The sequence below is a fragment of the Oryctolagus cuniculus genome, chromosome 13 (assembly GCF_051225735.1).
Source record: "Oryctolagus cuniculus isolate XC-2025 breed Fujian yellow rabbit chromosome 13, ASM5122573v1, whole genome shotgun sequence".
NCBI lineage: Eukaryota > Metazoa > Chordata > Mammalia > Lagomorpha > Leporidae > Oryctolagus > Oryctolagus cuniculus.
Genome location: NC_142879.1, coordinates 45,259,016 through 45,281,138, shown reverse-complemented (window position 1 = coordinate 45,281,138; position 22,123 = coordinate 45,259,016). Strand labels below are relative to the sequence as shown.

At 38.6% G+C, this 22,123-nt stretch overlaps 1 protein-coding gene and 1 pseudogene across 1 annotated transcript in view; one reads left to right on the top strand and one right to left on the bottom strand.

Moving 5' to 3' along the window:
• The window catches only part of MALRD1 (MAM and LDL receptor class A domain containing 1), a 407,814-nt gene that overhangs the window by 126,084 nt on the left and 259,607 nt on the right, over positions 1 to 22,123 (bottom strand). The window contains exon 26 of the mRNA XM_008268638.5: positions 3,477 to 3,605. Within this exon, the coding sequence (XP_008266860.4) occupies positions 3,477 to 3,605 (129 nt within the window). The remainder of the gene's footprint in view (positions 1 to 3,476; positions 3,606 to 22,123) is intronic.
• LOC100344085 (tRNA (cytidine(32)/guanosine(34)-2'-O)-methyltransferase pseudogene) lies at positions 9,118 to 21,162 on the top strand (annotated as a pseudogene).

The window sequence follows — 22,123 nt, the reverse complement described above, 5'->3', positions numbered from 1 at the left end:
CCACTCATATACAATGTTGGCCCCAAACTTATCTTTTAATTCCATTTTTCAAGAACTTTTGAAAGGGCCCTCATACAGCTTCTATACTCTCATTTATCTATGTAACTGATTACCTGGCCATGTGGTAGTTGTTCTACATTTTTGTGTGTGTGTGTGACAGGCAGAGTGGATAGTGAGAGAGAGAGACAGAGAGAAAGGTCTTCCTTTGCCGTTGGTTCACCCTCCAATGGCCGCCGCAGCCAGTGCGCTGCGGCCGGTGCACCGCGCTGATCTGATGGCAGGAGCCAGGTACTTCTCCTGGTCTCCCATGGGGTGCAGGGCCCAAGCACTTGGGCCATCCTCCACTGCACTCCCGGGCCACAGCAGAGAGCTGGCCTGGAAGAGGGGCAACCGGGACAGAACCCAGTGCCCTGACCGGGACTAGAACCCGGTGTGCCGGCGCCGCTAGTGTTCTACATTCTTTTCCACTCTGTCACCACCCTTGTCCTTCCTGCCCTACCTTATTTTGATATGACTTTATTTTTGACTCTAAAGACATATATGTTATCTATTTACTTAATTATGTTAATTTCATTTTCTCCACATAAAATGCCAGTTTTCCCTTTTTCCTTTCAAAGGCTAATGTCTGACATGATCTCAACTCCTTATTGTAATGCTGCTATCAGTATCACACAGCTCCATCTCTTTCTGTTACACACACTTTCCATGCCCTACAATCTCACTTTCTCTACCATTTGCTTTCTTATAACTTGCAGACACAGCCAGGCTGCTCCTCGTGGCTTTAAAACAATTACTTGCTTAAATCCCTTATTCTACATATCCTCACTCATCATTTCTCATGACCTTTAACATATTTATGCAGATGATTTTCAAATCTGTAACCACAATGAAATACAAACATTTTTTGATGCTTTTTGAACCTTCTACTTGGAAGGTCAATATCGCTTCAAAACCAGCGACTTAAAATCATCAAATCTTTTGTTCTCCAAATGGGCTTCTCTCTGGCATCATCACTTAAGTTCATAGCATAAATATTCTCACTTTAAGGACTCAAACCTGCAAAATTACCTTTGATTCTTTTTTTTTTTTCATTTTCATGTCCAAGCTGTTATAATTATCTGTAGCTTTTGGTTGAATGTATTCCAGTCCCTTTTTTGCAGTTCCATCACTATCCCAACTTGTTCAAGCCCTTGGATTATTTTAAGTTTTTTTATTGTTGACTTCATTCTATCAACCTTATAAAAACCAGCCACATAAATCGTGTTCAAGATTGCTGTGTGTTACTTTTCCTTACTTACGATATCCAGTGTTTTTATATTTGAAAACACAGTCCCAAATCCCTAGATTTGAATAAAATAAGCTTTAATTTGACACAAAGTGTTTTTAGGATGAAATTTGCCTCATTTTCAAAACTGCCTCTGCTCCAAGTTTTTAGAAAATTTTCTCTTAAATGTGAACAGATATTTTTGAACAGTTATGTTTAGCTCTACTTCTCTCTTTTTGAATGCTTTCTTGCATAGTTGGTCACTTTTTTATCATCTATTTCTTCTCTCTCTTGTTCCAGACAGGACTGAAATTTCATCTGAATATTCACTCCTTTCGCTCAGACAGGAACATGCTTTAAAAAATGAAAAGCCACCTCCTGGACTCTAAAGACATCCGATGATTCATCTAATTAATGCATTTTCCCATTTCCATTCCATCTAGCAAACCATACTTATCCTTGAACAATCAATCCATGCCATATCTCTCCCTTTACAGGTCATACCAATTCTTAGTATGGGTGTAGGATGGGATGGGGTGAGGTGGATTGGGGGAGGGGCTTAACAGCAATTATATAGTTGTTACCATTCATTTGAGAATCCATTACTTTTTAGTTTTGTATTGGTATCTCAAGTGTTAACACTGAGTTACTGTAAACATTTCCATGTGACAAGATATTACTAAACCTCATTATATATACCATAATCATAGTGGTTCAATATATTCCTAGTATTTCCTGATATTTACAAGTTAGCAGTTACTACAACATTTTTTTATGTTTTAAAATTTATTTGAGAAGGAGACAGAAAAGAACTCCTATCTACTGGTCCAGATGCCCATAACAGCTGGGCCAGAACTGAAACCAGGAGCCATGAATGCCATCCATGTCTCCCATGGGTCTGGTAGGAAAGGAACCCAACTACTTGAGCCATGATGACTGCCTCCTAGGTGCTGCATTGGCAGGAAGCTGAAATCAGGAGCTAGAGCTGGGGATCAAACCCAGATTCTCTTATGGGATACAGGTATTTAACTAGTAGACTATATGTCCGTTCTCAGAGAAAGTATTCTTCAAATTATAATATTTGTTATGATCCCTCATATGTCTATAAAATATCACTAAAGCCCTTTTAAACAACTGGCATTTTCTCTGCAATATTATATTCAGCCATAAGGTTGTAGGATCAGTGTATGTGTTGGTCAATTTATAGTTTTAAAGACACGTCTCCTCAGGTCTACACAGTCTCTTTAAATTGTCAAAACATAATATATACTATAGGATTATGATGTCCTTACCAGAAGCTGAGCATATGCTAGTGCTACGCGCTAAGACTTCCCAGCCTTCAGAACTGTGAATCAGAATAAACCTCTCTTATTTATAAATCACCAGGCTCCAGTGTTCTGTTCCAGCAATAGAAAATGTATAGAGAAAAACTGCATCATGGAATCCTTTCTAAATTATTGTCCCACAAAAGTGTGGGCAAATTTAAATAGCTATTTATGCTATTAACTGTTAGGGTGGCTTGTTATCCAGCACACAATAACTACAACAGGTTACTTAGATGTTATCAAGATTCGGGATGAAAACTCACATATGAAAAATTATTTGCAGTTAAGCATATGTTCATATTCTAAAATTACAGACTTGGCTTTATACATGGCTATAAACAAATTACTGGGATGAAAGCTTGACTTTTTTTAAAAATGATGACCATCTACTCCTATTTTATAGTATAATGTAAATGCTGAAGTCATGCATTAGATTAATTGTTAAATCAGTAAATATTTAACATGCTTATTTTTAGTCTAATGGAGAAAATCAACCATTTTCAGGTTTTGGGTGTTTTTTATTTGTTTGTTTTGTTTTTTGAGAAAGAAGCAATAAGCAATGAAAAGATGGAGGCTCCTAGTTCAGTTTCTGGCCAATTCTGATCTTCTACATAATTAAGAACAATTATACAATTGAAAGCTTTTCTAATACAACTTGCTATTGTATTAGGTTAGCTATAGTTTTCAGCATGGGAATAAAAGGGATAAGAAGTCTGTCCTGTAGATATTTGTATAGAAAATTTGGAGAAGGTGTTTGAACTATTCTAAATTTATCTGAGCAAATAAAAAGAACATTTTCCTAAATCAAAAATGCCAATATGCCGGTCTACTCATAAAATGGAAGTTTGTGATGAACTGGCTACATTACAGCAGAGAGATGTACCTACCGCAGTGAGCTTCATCAGACTTATCAGAGCAATCAGGCTTATAGTCACAGACAAGGTGGGATGCAATACACTTCTTGTCTTGGCACAAAAAATCAGTGGTTTCTGGGCAAATCTCAGAGGCTTCTCCAACTAAGGAACAAACGAAAACAAAAGCAGTATTTAGTCAATATGTTTAATACACTTGAAGACTCTCCTTAGCTGCTGTATAGATTACACACTAATAAGTTCGTGATTTTAGCAGTCATCCAGGATAGACTTCTAAACCACTGTCTTTCTGTCCCACCTCAATTGCTCAGTATGTCATACAGATTCTGTATTTGAAATGGTTTTCATCACCCACAGGGTTACTGTTTTCTGTTACATAAATGCAAACTCCAGATCAAGGCATTAAAGAGAGCCTAGGTTTATGGTTCCAGGTTAATTTTCCAGTCCTATTTGCTGTGACTCCCCCCATAAGCGTCTGTGGTGAAATCATATTCCATGACTAGATGTGTCACACACAGGCCGCTGGCTCCTCATGCTTCCACACGCTCACATATGCTACTGCCTCTGGCTGCACTGACTCTTCTCTCTCATGCTCAGGGTGATCCGCTGTTCGCCTCACTCAAGAAAACAACCTTTTCTTCACCCTGGTTTGCCCCAGGTTGGCCACTGTCTCGCATCTCCTAGGAACCATTTATTCCTACACTGGAATGCTGACATCTCATACAACATGTGTGCATGTGTCTTTCTGTTCCTCCAGACTCTAAGCTCCCTTGCAGTATCAGTTTCCATTCTGTTCATCCGTTCATTCTGTTCATTCAGCATCCCTTATGGGTGCTGATTTGAGTCCTGGCTGCTCCACTTCTGATCCACCTCTCTAATGGCCTGGGAATGCTGTGGAGCCTGGTCCAAATGCTTGGGCCCCTGCATCCACATGGGAGACTCAGAAGAAACTCCTGGCTCCGGCCTGGCCTAGCTGTCATGGCCAGTGGATAGAAGATCTCTCTCTCTCTCTCTCTCTCTCTCTCTCTGTCTCCTCCCCTAACTCTGACATTCAAATATATAATTCTTAACTAAAAATAAAATAAAGTGAGGCTAAAATAGATTACATATTGAAATGAAATTTATTTTCCTAACAATGAAGGATAGCAAAGACATGAGGAGAAATCAAGTTGGTGCTTTGAATTCCAGTAAATTGAGCAATGACTAGAATTTCTAGGTTAAATTTGCTGCGTCAAGAAAAAATAAGTGAGGAGTCTAAAAACCTAAAAAAGTAGATCTTCTTTAACATACTAATATGGTAAGTTAAAAAGGTAGATTGTTTTACTGTCATGTGTTTAGCTATTTTTTCTCTGTATATCTATTTTATTTTTATTTAATACTATGCCTATTGTTTTTCCAGACTAGTCTTTTCTTTTTGTATTAGGGTCCCAATAGCAAGTGGTCCCCAAAGTACACATTTACAATAACTTCTTTAAAAATTTCATTTAAGTTATTCAAGTTTTGAAAGAAGGGTTTTTGAAAGAATGTGTGGGAAGTATCACTATGTTCCTAAATCTGAATATATGAAATATACTTACAACAGCTTTTCTGTTCCCTTTGAAGTTTTAATTGTTCTAGAAATTCTAATGTTAATGTTTTATTTTCAAGTTCTTGCTCCTACATCACATGCTGTACTATGAAGATGCTTCACAAATTAAGGATTTTGCTGGATTTTTTTTTTCATTTTTTTCCAAGTCCCTGAACAAGTGGCAAATTTCTTTAAAACTTCCCTGATGCAGAGCAACTTTTTAGTCATGGAAAGGATCAGACATTATGCAAAAATTCAAGTCTAGCTCTCCTGTTTCATGAGTGATGAAAAAGCCCATATCTAGCTTTCAAACTTCATATCCATGACCCCCAATCCCAGGGACACTGGAAAGTTAGTTGTCAAAGGTATCTATGTGATCATTCTCTGCTTTAGGCTATGAGACTGGACATTTTGTTTTCTTCTTTAAATTTTAGTTAAGAGTAATTAACAAGTTCTCTTTTTTTTGACAGGCAGAGTGGACAGTGAGAGAGAGAGACAGAGAGAAAGGTCTTCCTTTGCCATTGGTTCACCCTCCAATGGCAAACTGTGGCTGGTGTACCACGCTGATCCGAAGGCAGGAGCCAGGTGCTTCTCCTGGTCTCCCATGGGGTGCAGGGCCCAAGCACTTGGGCCATCCTCCACTGCACTCCCTGGCCACAGCAGAGAGCTGGCCTGGAAGAGGGGCAACCGGGACAGAATCCAGCACCCCGACTGGGACTAGAACCCAGTGTGCCGGTGCCGCAGGTGGAGGATTATCTTCCTGCTTTGTCTTTTTCTATTACTTGCTTCTCAATAAACCTTATGATAACCATATGTGTGTGGTCCACAGATTCAAATCTCTTTCACTTTTCTTTGTCATTACTCCTGTTTGTTTTTCCCTCATCCTTCCTTAGTCGTGGGATGCAGGCAGGTAACCACAATCACCCTTGTACAGGGTATATTTGTTGCTGGTTAGTGACTACTCAGACAGGCACTTGATTTCACAGCTCAGTTTGCTGCCAGTGATTTCAAAACAATGGGATTTGATTAGAAATGATGTGTTCCACTTCTAGATGTGGCCACACAGATGCTTACACACAGCACACTACTCTTTTTCTCTCTCAAGATAGGAATGTCATCATCATTAGGGTGAAGACCTGCATGGGTTCCTGCAAAAATGCATGGGAATAGCTGTCCCATGCACATGTTCACATGACAACTACTGTACAGTGAATAATAAATGACTTTCTTTAAAAAGCAGATTTATTTATTTGAAAGGCAGCATTACAGAGAGAGGGAAAGATTCAGAGACGTGGTAGGTGGTGGCAGAGAGAGAGTGAGATCCTCCATCTGCCAGTTCACTCCTCAAAAGTCCATAACAGAAATGGGCTGGACCAAAGCCAGGAGCCTGGAACTCCATCTTGGTCTCCCACATAGATGGGAGGGTCCAGGCTCTTAAGCCAACCTCCCCTGCTTTTCCAGACACATTTGCCAGGAGCTGTATTAGAAGTGGAGCAGCCAGGAGTTGAGCCTACGTTAAAATTCTACCAGATTTTTAAAGAACAACTAATTGCTGGGTCTGGTGATGATTTATAGCACCTGTAGTGCTGGCACCATAAAAGGGCAATGGTTCGAGTCCCAGACTGCTTCACTTGCAATCCAGCTCCACTCTAAAGTGCCTGGGAATACAGTAGATGATGACCCATGTACGTGGGTCCCTAAACCAATGTGTGAGACCCTGAGACCCAGATAAAGCTCTTGGCTCCTGGCTTCAGATGGGCCCAAATCCAGCCACTGAAGCCATCTGGGGGCTAAATGAGTAGATGGAAGATTTTCTCTCTCTTTCTATCTAACCCTGCCTTTCAAGTAAACAAATAAACCTTTTAAAAAAGATTAATTTTGATACTTCTCAAAATATTAAAAACAATTGAAAGGGAGGGAATTCTCCCAAACTCCTTTTAAGAGGTCACCATCACCTTAGTTTCACAACCAGAAAAAGATACAATAAAGAAAGAAAACTAGACCAATAGCCTGAAACATATAGATGCAAAAATCTCCAACAAAATAATAGCTAATTAAGTCCAAAAACACATCAGAAGGTCATTCATCTGAACCAAGTGGGATTAATCCCTGATATGCACAAATGGGAACCAAAAGACTCCACGAAGAGATCACAGAAAAGAGTATGGCAAAGCTTCAGGATAAAAAACTAACATATCAATGGCCTTTATATACACAAACAATGCCATGGTTGAGACATAGTTTGTATGGTCATTCCCATTCACAAAGGTACAATAAAAATTAAATACTTTGTGATCAATTTAACCAAGGAAGAGAAAGAGCTTTATAATGAAAATTATAAAACATTACAGAAAGAAATTGAAGAAGACACCAAAAAAGGAAATGTCTTCCATGTTCATGAATTGGAAGAATTGACATCATCAAAATGCCCATATTACCCCCAAACAATTTACAGATTCAATGTGATCCCAATTAAACTACCAAAGATATTTTTCTCAGAGCTATAAAAATCTACCTTAAAAATCATACAGAATCACAAGAATAGCTAAAGTAATCCTAAACATAAAGAATGAAGTTGGAGGCATCATAATACTTGATTTTAAGACATCTTACAGGACAGTTGTAATCAAAACAACCTGATACTGGCAAAAAGTACACATGTGGACCAACAGAACAGATTAGTGACCCCAGAAATTATTCCACACGTTTTCAACCAACTAATCTTTAACAAAGCAGCTAAAATTAATCCCTGGAGAAAGGACATTCTTTTCAACTAATGGTTGGGAAAATTGGATCTGTGCATGCAGAATTAGGAAACAAGATCCCTACCTTACACACTTATTTAAAAAAAATCAACTCAGTATGGATCATGGATCTAAATCTAAGACCTAAAACCATAAAATTATTAAGGTTAACATCAGAGAAGCTCTGCAAGACATTGGCATAAATATGCTTCTTGAACATGACTCTAGAAGCATAGGTAATAAAGGTAAAAAATAGACAAATGTGATTTAATCAAACTAAGAGGCTTCTGCGCTGCAAAGGAAACACTCAGCAAAGTGAATAGGTAACTGCCAGAATATGAGAACGTCTTTGCTGTGGATAAAGAATTAATATCCAGTATCTATAAAGACCTCAAGAAACTCAACAGAGGCCAGAGCTGGGGCATACAGGTTAGACAACACCTGTAGTGCTGGCACCCCAAATGAGTGCTTGTTTGAGTCCCAGCCACTCCTTATATGATCCAGCTATTTAGTATAGATTGGAAAGGCAGTTGAGGATGGCCCAGGTGCTTGGACCCTGTACCCACATGGGAGACTCAGTGAAGCTCCTGGCACCTGGCTTTAGATAGTTATAGCTCAGTTGTTTCAGCCATTTGGGGGGGTGAACCAGTTGATGGACACTTCTCTCTCTCTCTCTCCTGTCTCTCTGTAACTCTGCCTTTCAAATAAAAAATCTTTAAGAAAAAGAAAACAGAGATTAGATTAAGATGGCATAGTAGGAAGGGAGCTTACTGCTCTATTCTAGAAGATAATTTTTTAAAAATGCAGAGAGTGCAATCTCAGTGAAAAGTTAGGGAGAAAATGTCAGAGGAAATTTGTTGCAAATTAGAGGAACACAGTGGACCTTCATAGAGGGTGTGGACATGCACAACGCAGAACTCCAGCAGCTGAGAGCCTCCATACCAGCTTTGGAGAATGAGGTTATACCAGACCACAGCAGCACAAGCCCCTGGTGATAAAGTTGCAGGAAAAATGGAAATCCAGTTTGTAGACCTTTAGGGGAGAGTGTACATGCAAAACTAGAGGAGAAAAAAAGGGAAGGGGCATGTTTCTCTCTCTTTAATCACCCTGCTACAGCATCATCTAACAAGCTTATAGAGAGTGGGTGCCATTTTGGACATACATAGCAATTGTGCTATTTTGTGTCCACACCCAGCAACCAACCCAGTGGAGACTCCTGAGTCTGGTGGGTAGAAATGACAGACGGCTAGGTGTTCATGACAGTGGGAGGCTTGTGTACCAGGACTGTGAAAACCTGAGGCTGTGTGGGAGGGCTCACAGCATGTCTGGGAATTTGGTAGTCACTATGGGAGGCTCCACACAATCAGTGCTTTCTGGTTCCCTGGTGAGGGTCATTGCTGAGGAATCTGTGCTTACAATGAAGACTGCACAGATCCTGTTTGTGGTCCTTATGGCAGCATGGATGAATACCATACCCACTGGGGCTAGCATCCAGGCACAGGTCTCCTTTGAGCAGAAATGGTGAGCTGAGTTTATGCCACAGAGCAGAACAATCCCACCTTCTGATAAAAAAAAGGAGATTTGCCATCTCTAAACTGGGAGTCACCATTGACACTCCTTTCACACTGGAGCTCTGAACAGAACTCCCTTGCCACACCCACCACATATCTTAAGCATTCACTGAAAAAGTAGACATTTTACTAATCCACAGAGGCATAATCCAAAAATAAAAGATGCCACAGCCAAAGAAAACAAAGAGTATCTCCACAAATGCCAAATAATAAACACACAAATTCAAGAAACAAGAATAAGGAATACAACATGATACCCCCAAATGAATACAACACTTCAGTACTAGAATGTGAAGATGAAGACTAAAGAAATGCCAAAAATGGAATAACAAAACTTGATGATAGCGTTACTTAGAAGTAAACACAGCAAATTCACAAACTAATGAAATATGTACATGAGATAAACAAAATTTCTCCCATCAAGTTGAGATAATAAAGAGAAATCAAAATAAAATCTTGCAAATTAAGAATTCAGAGAACAAATAAAAATGCAGTGGAAAGCATTCACAACAGATTCAATGAAGCAGAAGAAAGAATATCTGACTTAGAAGGCAAATTGCAAGAAATTATACAGTCAGATAAAAAAAGAAGAAATTAGAAAATTAAAAAACAGGATACTATCAAATGACACACATACGGGTTCTAGGCTTTCCTGAAGATGTGGGAAAAGAGAAAGAATTAGAAAGATTTTTAGTGAAATAATGACAGAAAACTACCCAAATTTGGAGAAAGAAAGGGACATCCAAGTACAGGAAGCACACAGAACTCCTAATAGGCAAGACCAGAAATTACATGATGAGCTGTATACCAACAACCTAGGAACTCTAGAAGAAATGGATAGATTCCTGGGCAATAAAACCTACCTAAAGGGAGCCATGAAGGCATAGAAAACCTAAACAGACCCATAAAAAGATGGAAATTGAATCAGTAGTGAAGACCCTCCCAACAAAGAAAAGCCCAGGACAAAATGGTTTGATGGCTGATTTCTATCAGACATTAAAGAAGAACTAACTCCAATTCTTCACAAAATGTTCAAAGAAAATGAAAGGGAGGGAATCCTCCCAAAATCATTCTATGAAGCCACTATTACCTTAATTCCTAAACCTGAAAAATATGCATCAGAGAAAGAGAACTCCAGGCCAATTGCCTTGATGAACATAGATGCAAAAATCCTCAAGAAATTTCTAGCCAATCTAATCCAGCAGCATATCACATCTTTCATTAGTAAGATCACTCACCTGGACCAAGTAGGATTTAACCCTGGTATGCAGGGTTAAACATTTGCAAATCAATCAATGTGATACATCTCATTAAAAATTGAAAAACAAAACCATACGATTATCTCAATAGATGTAGAGAAAGCATTTGATAAAATATAACACCCTTTCATGATGAAAACTCTAAGCAAACTGGGTATAGAAGGAACATTCCTCAGTACAATCAAAGCAATTTATGAAAAACGCACGGCCAGCATCCTATTGAATGGGGAAAAGTTGGAAGCATTTCCACTGAGATCTGGTACCAGACAGGGATGCCCACTGTCACCTTTGCTATTCAACATAATTCTGGAAGTTTTAGCCAGAGCCATCAGGCAAGAAAAAGAAATTAAAGGGATACAAATTGGGAAGAAAGAAGTCAAACAATCCCTCTATACAGATGATATGATTCTTTATTTAGGGGATCCAAAGAACTCTACCAAGAGACTATTGGAACTCATAGAAGAGTTTGGCAAAGTAGCAGGATATAAAATCAATGCATAAAAATCAACAGCATTTGTTTATACAGGCAATGTCACAGCTGAGAAAGAGCTTCTAAGATCAATCACATTCACAATAGCTACAAAAATAATCAAATACCTTGGAATAAACTTAACCAAGGATGTCAAAGAAATCTATGATGAGACACACAATCTTAAAGAAAGAGGATACCAAAAAATGGAAAAATCTTCCATGCTCATGGATTGGAAGAATCAGCATCATCAAATTGTACATTCTCCAAAAGCAATTTATAGATTCAATGCGATACTAATCAAAATACCAAAGAAATTCTTCTAAGATCTTTAAAAAATGATGCTGAAATTCATATGAAGGCACAGGAGACCTCAAAGAGCCACAGCAATCTTGTACAACAAAAACAATGCCAAAGGCATCCCAACACCAGATTTCAAGACATACTACAGGGCAGTTATAATCAAAACAGCATGGTAGTGGTACAGAAACAGATGAATAGACCAATGGAACAGAATAAAAACACCAGAAATCATCCAAAACTTCTACAGCCATCTCATATTTGATAGAGGATCTAAAACCAATTCCTGGAGCAAGGACAGTCTATTCAACAAACTGTGCTGAGAAAACTGGATTTCCACATGCAGAAGCATGAAGCAAGACCTCTATCTTACACCTTAAACAAAAATCCACTCAACATGGATTAAAGATCTATATCTATGACCCAACACCATCAAATTATTAGAGAACATTGGATGCTTGCAAGATAGAGGCACAGGCAAAGACTTCTTGGAAAAGACCCCAGAGAACAGGCAGTCAAGGCCAAAATTAACAATTGGGATTACATCAAATTGAGAAGTTTCTGTACTGCAAAAGAAACAGTCAGGAAAGTGAATAGGCAACCGACAGAATGGGAAAAAAATTCACAAATTATGCAACCAATAAAGGTTTAAAACCAGAATCTACAAAGAGATCAAGAAACTCCCCAACAACAAAACAAACAACCCACTTAAGAGATAGGCCAAGGACCTGAATAGACATTTTTCAAAAGAGGAAATTCAAATGGCCAACAGACACATGAAAAAATGTTCAGCATCACTAGCCATCAGGGAAATGAAACAAAAAAACCCACAATGAGGTTTCATTCACCCTGGTTAGAATGGCTTACATACAGAAATCTACCAATAACAGATGCTGGTGAGGATTTGGGGGAAAAGGGACACCAACCCACTATTGGTAGGAATGCAAACTGGTAAAGCCACTATGGAAATCAGTTTAGAGATTCCTCAGAAACCTGAATATAACCCTACCACATGACCCAGCCATCCCACTACTTGGAATTTACCCAAATGAAATTAAACAGGCAAATAAAAGATCTGCCTGCATCTCCACGTTTATTGCAGCTCAATTCACAATAGCTAAGTCATGGAATCAACCTAAATGCCCATCAACAGAAGACTGGATAAAGAAATTACAGGATATGTACTCTATAGGATACCAAACAGCAGTAAGAAAATAAACTCTGGTCATTCGCAACAAGGTGGAAGAATCTGGAAAACATCATGCTGGGTGAAATAAGCCAGTCCCAAATGGAGAAATATCATAAGTTCTCCCTGATCAATGACAACTAACTGAGCACCGAAAAGGAAACCTGTTGAAGTGAAATGGACACTATGAGAATCAATGACTTGATCAGTCCTTGTCCTGACTGTCTAGCAACAATTTACTATTTTATTACTTTTAGTATTTTTTTGTTCTACTTAATACCATTGGTTGAACTCTTTAATTAACAAAAAATTATTCTTAGGGGTTCAAATTTAACTGAAAAGTGATCCCTATTAAATATAAGAGTAGAATAAGAGAGGGAGGAGATTTACAGTTTGGCACAGGCTAACTCAGACTTACCTCTAAATGTAGAGCTAGAAATGTGCCAGGGGATTCCAATTCGATGCCATCTTACTAGTCAAAGTGATCAGGTTAAGTTCATAATTGATCATAATGATAGCATTAAGTGTGAAAGGGATCACATAAACAAGACTGGTGCCTGCTAATAATAACTGATAGAATTAAAAGCAGAGAACAATCCAACACGGGAAGTGGGATACACAACAGACTCATAGAATGGCAGATGTCCTAAACAGCACTCTGGCCTCAGAATCAGCACTTAAGGCATTTGGATCTGGCTGAAGAGCCCATGAGAGTAGTTTAGGCATGGAAAGCCAAGACACTGTGGTAAAAAAAAAAAAGACCTAAATGAAAGATCTCTGTGAATGAGATCTCAGCGAAAAGAATGAGCCATCAAAGAAGGAGGTACCTTTCTCTGAAGGGAAGAGAGAACTCCCACTTTGACTATGATCTTGTCTAAATAAGATCGGAGTTTGTGAACTCAAGAGGCTTCTATAGCCTTGGCAGCTCATGACAAGAGCCTCACCTGATTACTGAAGTCATAAATAAGAGTGTCAATTGTTAAATCAACAACGGGAGTCACTGTGCACTTACTGCCCATGTAGGATCCCTGTCCTTAATGTGTTGTACTATATGCAAATTAGCGGTGAAACTACTACTCTATACTTTGTGTGTCTGTGCGGGTACAAGCTGTTGAAATATTTACTTAGCATATACTAAGTTGATCTTCTGTAAATAAAGATAATTGAAAATGGATCTTGATGAAGAATGGGATGGGAGAGGGAGTGGGATATAGGATGTTTGCAGGTGGAAGGGAGGTTATGTGGGGAAAAACTGCTATAATCCAAAAGTTGTACTTTGGAAATTTATATTTATTAAATAAAAGTCAAAAAAATAAAAAATAAACAAATGAAATATGGTCATTTGCAACAAAATAGAGGATTCTGGAAAACATCATTCTCAGTAAAATAAGCCAGTTTCAAAGGTACAAATATCGTATTTTCTCCCTGACCTGTGATAACTAATAGAGCACCTAAAAGGAAATCTGTAGAAGTGAAATTGATACTTGAGAAGCAATGAATTAATTATCACTTGTCTTGACTGTTGAGGAACAGTTTTCCTTTTTTTTCATATTATTTGTTGAACTCTTTACTTAACATATAGTTAAACATATGTGTATAAAGTCAATTGAAAATAGAATTCAGTAAAAAATAAGAGTGGGAATAAGGGAGGGAGGAGGAAAAGTGGTGGGAGTATGGGTGTGATGGCAGGCATGATGGGAAGAATAATCATGTTCTTAAAGTTGTAATTATGAATTGTATGATGTTTTTGACTGTATAGCTGTATAGTCTGCATACAGTTCTACAGACTTACTTCTAAGGGTACAGTTTAAAAAACTTGCCCTGGGACCCCAAATCCTCTTAAGCTGAGTGGAAAAAATACCATATTGAGTAATAAAGTGATCATATGGATAGGATTACATGCCTGGTAACAATAATTAATAGAATAAAAAGGAGTGAATGTTCCAACATGAGAAGCAGACTCATAGAATGACATTTGCTTTAAGTAGCACTTTGACCTCAGAATCACACCTTAGGGCATTCTGATCTGGCTAAAAAGCCCATGAGAGCATTTCAGGCATGGAAAGCCAAGACACTGTGGTAAACAAACTATCCTACATGAAGGAACTCTGTGAGTCCCCAGTGGAAAGAAGTGGTCATCAAAGAAGGATGTACTTTTCTCTCAAGGGAGGAGAAAGGATGACATATATTTATGTCTTCACAAACAATGTATCATTCTTGGGTGCTTCTTTAAAGTTAATTAAGTTTCTAAAAAAAAAAAGAAGAAGAAATGAAATTAAATTCAAGATGCAGTGACTGGCCAGCGCCGTGGCTTAATAGGCTAATCCTACGCCTGCGGCGCCGGCATCCCAAGTTCTAGTCCCGTTCGGGGCACTGGATTCTGTCCCGGTTGCCCCTCTTCCAGGCCAGCTCTCTGCTGTGGCCCGGGAGTGCAGTGAAGGATGCCCAAGTGCTTGGGCCCTGCACCCGCATGGGAGACCAGGAGAAGCACCTGGCTCCTGTCATCGGATCAGCGTGGTGTGCTGGCCACAGCACGCTGTCCGCAGCGGCCATTGGAGGATGAACCAACGGTAAAGGAAGACCTTTCTAAACTCTGTCTCTCTCTCCCTCACTTTCCACTCTGCCTGTCAAAAAAAAAAAAAAAAAAAAAAAAAAAGATGCAGTGACTTTGAACAGCTCTTGTCTTGACTGTTGAGGAACAGTGTTTTTTTTATGCATATTGTTGAACTCTTAGTAAAGAATTGGTCTTGATATATAAAGTTAATTGAAAATGGATCTTAGTGGAGAATGGGACTGGGAATGAAAGAGGGAGTAGAGGTGGGATTGTGAGTGGGAGGGCGCGTATGGTGGGAAGAATCACTATCTTCCTAAAGTTGTACCTATGAAATGCATACAGTTTGTAGTTCTTAAATAAAAGGTTTCTTTGGGAAAAAAAATAAAACAACAATAAGCAAGCAATACAGTTAAGAGATGAGCTAAGGACATAAACAGGTATTTTTCAAATGATGAAATACAAATCACCAATAGACACATGAAAAGATGCTCAGGATCACTAGCCATCAGTGAAATGAAAATGAAAAGCATGATGAAATTTCACCTCACCCCAGTTAGAACAGCTATTATCCAGAAATCAAAAAATAACAAATGCTGCTGAGGATGTGGGGGAAAAGGTACTCTAATATACTATTGGTGGGAATGTAAACTAGCACAAACATTATGAAAGCCAGTATGGGGATTCCTCAGAAATCTAAAAATTGATCTACCGTATGACCAAGCCATAGCACTCCTGGGAATTTTCCAAAGGAAATGAAATCAGCATTTGAGAGTTATCAGTACCTCCATGTTTATTGTGGGTCAATTCACAATAACTAAGATATAGACTCAACCCAGATGTCCATCACTCAACTGATAACTGGATAAAGAAACTGTGGCATATATACATGATAGAATACTACAGAGCCATAAAAAGAATAAATATCATCTTTAACATCAAAATGGATATAATTGGAGACCATTGTGTTCTCTGAAATTTGTCTGTACCCCAGACAAATGTCATGTTTTCCCTGATTTGTGATAACAAATATACAGAGTACAAAAAATGTCATGTACATGAATGAAATTTACATTTAGAGATTTGATTGTCTATACTCTTGAGGAACAGTGATTTTTCAGCTTACTATTTGCTGAATTCTATATTTAGTAGAGGGTTAAACTTGTGATTATAAAGTAAATTGAAAGTATGTCATTGTAAAATTTAAAAGAAAAATAAGAAAGGAAAGAGGAGGGAGGGTAGAATTGAGGGAGGGAAAGATGGTAAAGTGGGAATTATTATTATGCTCTTAAAACCATGTATAGGAAATATATGAAATTTGTTTCTTTTGTATACATTTAAAAAAGATGAAATTACCATAGAAAATAAATTATTATTATCAAGTTGACATTCACTTCTATTCACATGTTGGATGCCAGTGACAATTTGATGAGAACAAAGACTGATAAGATTTGTTACATGTTTAGATCTTAATAAAATTTTCTAATTGCTATGACAGGAGAGTGAACAATTACTCAAGGTTCACCTACACTCCCCTAAAGATGAGAAATAGGGAATTTGCATAATAGAGCAACATTAATTTGTTATTATAATTTTTATTTATATAAGCTGAACAAATTGCACATGTCACATATGTAGATTTAGGAGCATAGTGTTAATTCCCACCCCACCCTCCTTCCCCTGTTCTCACACTCCCTCCTTCCTTTTTTGAATTTTCACACTGACATGTTGCTGTGGATTCATTCTGAGAGGAGGAGCATGATGGGGGCAAGAAGTGCAGAGTCACCACACAGACACCAGGAGTCGGGTGAAAGCGAGTCAGAGGAGAGCAGCCGCCAGACTCGTTTATGTCAGTTGGTACAGCAGCTTAAATAGCCAAGGCAGCCAATCTGGTCAAGGGGCGGTTTATGCCCTAACCAATCACTGCCTGTTGCCAGGCAGGCTCCTTTGCCAGGTGGTTTCTGAAGCCATTCCTGAGTAACTGATGCTGGCTCTCCAGTGGCTATCTTGGCATGGCCTTCTCATTCCACCACACTGACACACTTTGTTTACTTTATAATCATAAACTTAACCTTCCACTAAGTATTCAAAAATATTAAGGAAAAAATACTGCTCCTCAACAGTAGAGACAAAGGCTGTAAACAATAATTAATTCTCAAAATGTCAATTTAATTCATATACATTACTTTTTTGTACTCTATTAGTTACCACAGATCAGGGAAAGCACATGATATTTATCTTTTTGGGACTGGCTTATTTCACTAATATAATGATTTACAGTAGAATCCATTTTGTTGCAAAAGACAGGATTTCATTCTTTTTATGGCTGAGTAGTATTCCTTAGTGTATATATACACCCTAATTTTTTCATCCAGTCATCAGTTGATGGACATCTCGGTTGATTTCATATCTTAGATATTGTGAATTGAGCTGCAATAAACATGAGGGTACAAATAACTCTTTCATATACTTATTTCATTTCTTTTGGGTAAATTCCCAGGAGTGAGAATGCTGGGTTATATGGTAGATCTATTTTCAGATTTCTGAGAACTCTCCAAACTGTCTTCCACAATGGCTGTACTAGTTTACAATACTACCAACAGTGCATTAGTGTATTGTAAGTATTTTCTCCCATTCTGTCAGTTGCCTCTTCACTTTGCTGTTTCCTTTGCAGTACTAAAGCTTCGCAGCTTGATGCACTCATATTTGTCTATTTCTCCTTTGCATGCCTGTGATACTCAGATAGCTTCTAAGAAGTTTTTGCCTGTGTCAATGTCTTGCAGAGTTTCCCCCATGTTCTCTTCTGGTAATTTGATTGTATCACATTGTAGATTTAGATCCTTGATTCATTTTGAGGTGACTTTTTTTTTTATTTGACAGGCAGAGTTAGACAGTGAGAGAGAGAGACAGAGAGAGAGTTATAGACAGTGAGAGAGACACAGAGAGAAAGGTCTTCCTTCCGTTGGTTCACTCCACTAACGCACCAATCTGAAGCCAGGAGCTGCGTGCTTCTTCTCAGTCTCCCATGCAGGTGCAGGGACCCAAGCACCTGGGGCATCCTCTACTGCCTTCCTGGGCCACAGCAGAGAGCTGGACTGGAAGAGGAGCAACCGGGACTAGTACCCAGCGACCCAACCGGGTAGAACCTGGGGTGCCGGCGCCGCAGGTGGAGGATTAGCCAAGTGAGCCACGGCGCCAGCCTTGAGGTGACTTTTTAAAACATTTATTTATTTATTTGAAAGAGTTACATAGAGAAAGAAAGAGAGGCAGAGAGAGAGAGGTCTTCCATCTGCTGGTTCACTCCCCAATTGGCTGCAATGGCTGGAGCTGTGCCAGGAGCCAGGAACTTCTTCTGGGTCCACCACATGGGTGCAGGGGCCCAAGGATGTGGGTCATTTCCACTGCTTTCCCAGGCCACAGCAGAGAGCTGGATCAGAGGTGGAGCAGCTGGGACTCAAACCGGTGCCCATATGGGATGCCAGCAGTGCAGGCAGTGGTTTTACTGACTACACCACAGCGCTGGGCCCTGAGATAACTTCTGTGTAAGGTGTAAGATAGGGGTCTTGTTTCATACTTCGGCACATGCAGATCCATTTTACCCAGCACTATTTGTTGAAGAGACTGTCCTTTCTCCAGGGATTGATTTTATCTCCTTTGTTAAAGATAAGTAGATATTAGATATGTAGATTGAATTCTGCAGTTTCTGTCCTGTTCCACTGGTCTACATGTCTATTTTTGTGTCAGTACTGGGTTGTTTTGATTGTAACTGCCCTGTAGTATGTCTTGAAATCTGATGTTATGATACCTCTGGCATTGTTTTTGTTATTTAAGATGCTTTAGCTACTCAGGTTCTGTTGTGTTTCCTGAGAGTTTACTACTGTAGGTCCATAAAAAAGGAGATGTTGAAATGTAAAAATAGCCATTTTTAAACTGTAATTTATGTCCATATAGTACATTAACGATGTTGTACAAACACCAATTCTGTCAAGATTTAAACCCGTTTATCACACAAAAGAAAACCCTGCAACATTATACATTCACTCTCATTTACCCTTCCCCTTGGTTTCTAGTGACCTGCTATCATATTTTGGTATACACAGATTATTTTTCTGGATATTTCATATAAAAGGTATCTAGTTTCTTTCACACAGAAAAGTTTTTTGATGTTCATTCATATTTCAGTTTGTACTGTTTTTAGCAGATATATAATATTACACTGTGCAGGTATAAAATACTTCATTCACCTATTTATGTGGTAGTGAAAATTTGGATTTGTTGTGGCTTTTAGTTATGGAGAACAGTGCTGCACTGAACTCTGATGTATCTAACACATCTTTAGGAAAAGGTTTTAATCCATGAAAGTCAATCTTTATTTGTGATACAGAAAACAAAAGTAAAAAAAAAAAGGAAGGCAATATGATGCCCCCCAAAGAACCTAAGAATGCTTTAATATCAGATTCCACAGAACAGAGATTGATGAAGGTCTGTAAACTACATCAAAAGAATGATCATAAAGAAGCTCAAAAGATAAAGAACACTGATAAAGAAAATTAGCAAATGAATGCATAATATCAATGAAAAGTACAGCAAAGATACAAAAATTCTCCAAAAAGTACCAAACAGAAATTTTATAGATGATCTCAGTCAGACATGAATTACAGTTGAAAAATCTCAATAACAAATTAGAACAAGTAAAGCAAAGAATATTTGCATTGAAGATAAATCTTTTGAAATATCCCAGTCAGGAAAAAATATATAAAAAGAATGAAGACAATCTGAGACTTTGGGAAACCATTAAATAAGGGAATAGTTGAATTATGGGAATTTTTGAGGGAGGTAAGAGGAGTAAAGTTATGGAGAACCTATTCAACAATAAAAATGGATTTAAAAAAAAAAAGGACCCAATGATATTCTCGCAAAAGGATACTAAGAAACTCACTCAGAAAGCTAAAGTAAGCTCTAGGGTGCAGAGGACATGAATCCAGGCTGAGACCATGGAGGCACATCCTCGCTGTCCCATCAGCAAGGGAAGGAATGTGGTCTGCCAGAGGTCTCTGTGACTATATTAATAACTGTGGTTGGCACAGAGAAGGCTTCAGACCCAAGCTAAATGGTCTCCTGCTCATAGGCTTACTGATACAGGGTGGCATCAGCTGACCATTGCAGGTTTCTGAGCAAACAGCATGTGAGATGGGTCTGACTTTGAAGTCCAGCAGACTGTCTACTACTGCCTGGCCAAGGAGAATTTCAGGTGTGCCTGTAGTGCTTTCAAATGGTTACAGTTTGATGAGAAATTCCAAGTTTTTCAAGGTTTGACACAAACAGTTGACCTGTTTGCTGTCTTGGGCCACTGGAGCCAGATGCTGAGTCAGAAAATTATGGGCCAAGGTGGTGGTTGTGGAGCTACAGGCTGTGGTTCCACAACAAAGTAGGGTCCAGGTCCAGGGGGACACCTCCCAGCTGTCCACTGCCACGGACATCATGCAGCACTTTGCCGGCTGTCCCACTGACCCAGTGGTGTGTGATGGAGATCCTAATGTAACTGGCCTCCATGATGCTGATGAGTATATGAAGGCCCATCTCCTAGTCACCCTGAACATTGCCACACACATCCTAAAACTGTCAGGCTGCTTCATGGCCAAAATGTCCCAGAGCCAGGATGTGATGGTGCTCTACAATTACCCATGTGATTTCTCCAATGTGTTCTGTGCCAAGCCCAAGGACAGCTGGAACTCCAGCATCAAGGCCTTTGTTGTCTGTCAGGGTTATGACCCCTTTGAAGAGTTCATGAGTCCTAAACAAGTCCCTGCTGGACCATTCTTATGATTGTAACCAGCTGGATGGTCCCATCTGCATGACTGTGCCTTTCATGACTTATGGGGACTTGAGTGCCTATGATACAAAATGTAGTTACCTGCTAGACCTCCAGGATAGTTCTGAGTGCAATACACTCTGCCCACACAGCCCCCCATGTCACCATTGTTGTTTCTGCAACAATTCTACATAGACAACAAGAAAAGAAATAGTGCCCAAGTCTGTGGAATACCTGACTGAGGCCTTGCTTCTTGCCTAAACCTCTCCAAGGGTGTCTTGATTATGTCCAGAATTTCCTGGACAGAATCAGGTATCCGTGAACTGGACAGATGAAGATATTACAGCTTTATTTTCACTGCTGACCAAAATTTCATCTTTATTACTAGTTATGAATTCTAGTACCAAACCTCAATAGTAAAAACAGTAATTGTCACTTTCTCACTGACACAAACCAGTTACCTTTAATTTTTACACTAAAAAGTGTTCATGCTGAATGAGGAGATAAACCATACATAAATTACACGTTTATGGAAAAGACCTACCCCCCAAATATCACCAATACCTCCCAAATATGACATTTTAATTATCTGACACCTCTATAATATATTATTCTACATTTTGAAGCTGTTAAGGTTTTGATCATTTCTTTGATGACAATTTTGTAGTATCATTTTCATTTTTGTTTTTATTTTGAATTTAATTACACAGTCAATATATTACTTTTTTTGGAATTCAACTTAAATGTTCTAATTATGGTAATCATTAATAATGTCACACATATATTACTGAGAAGAGGTGTTCTTGATTTGATACATGAAAAAAGATCGGATGATAGTTATTCAATTTGTTCCAAGTGTTACATATTTTGTAACACATAAACAAGTGTTTTTGTCATCTGATCACACCAACACGCAAGAGAACAAAGCATTACTAGTACTCCAAAAGTCCTATTTCTCCCTCTCCATTTTTTAAACATATGAAATAAGAGTACATTGCCATTTAGATGGTATGATTCTGTGAAGAACTATTTATAATATATACTGAATCAAATCAGTTTCCTTTAAAGTTACATTACAGTTATTTGTGGCATATTATAACATTATTAGCATTGTCACCACTTTGAAGGATAGATTTTATAATTTGGAGTTCTGATTTTAGAAAGCTTATTTATGATTGCAAAGATATACAATGATTCATGATA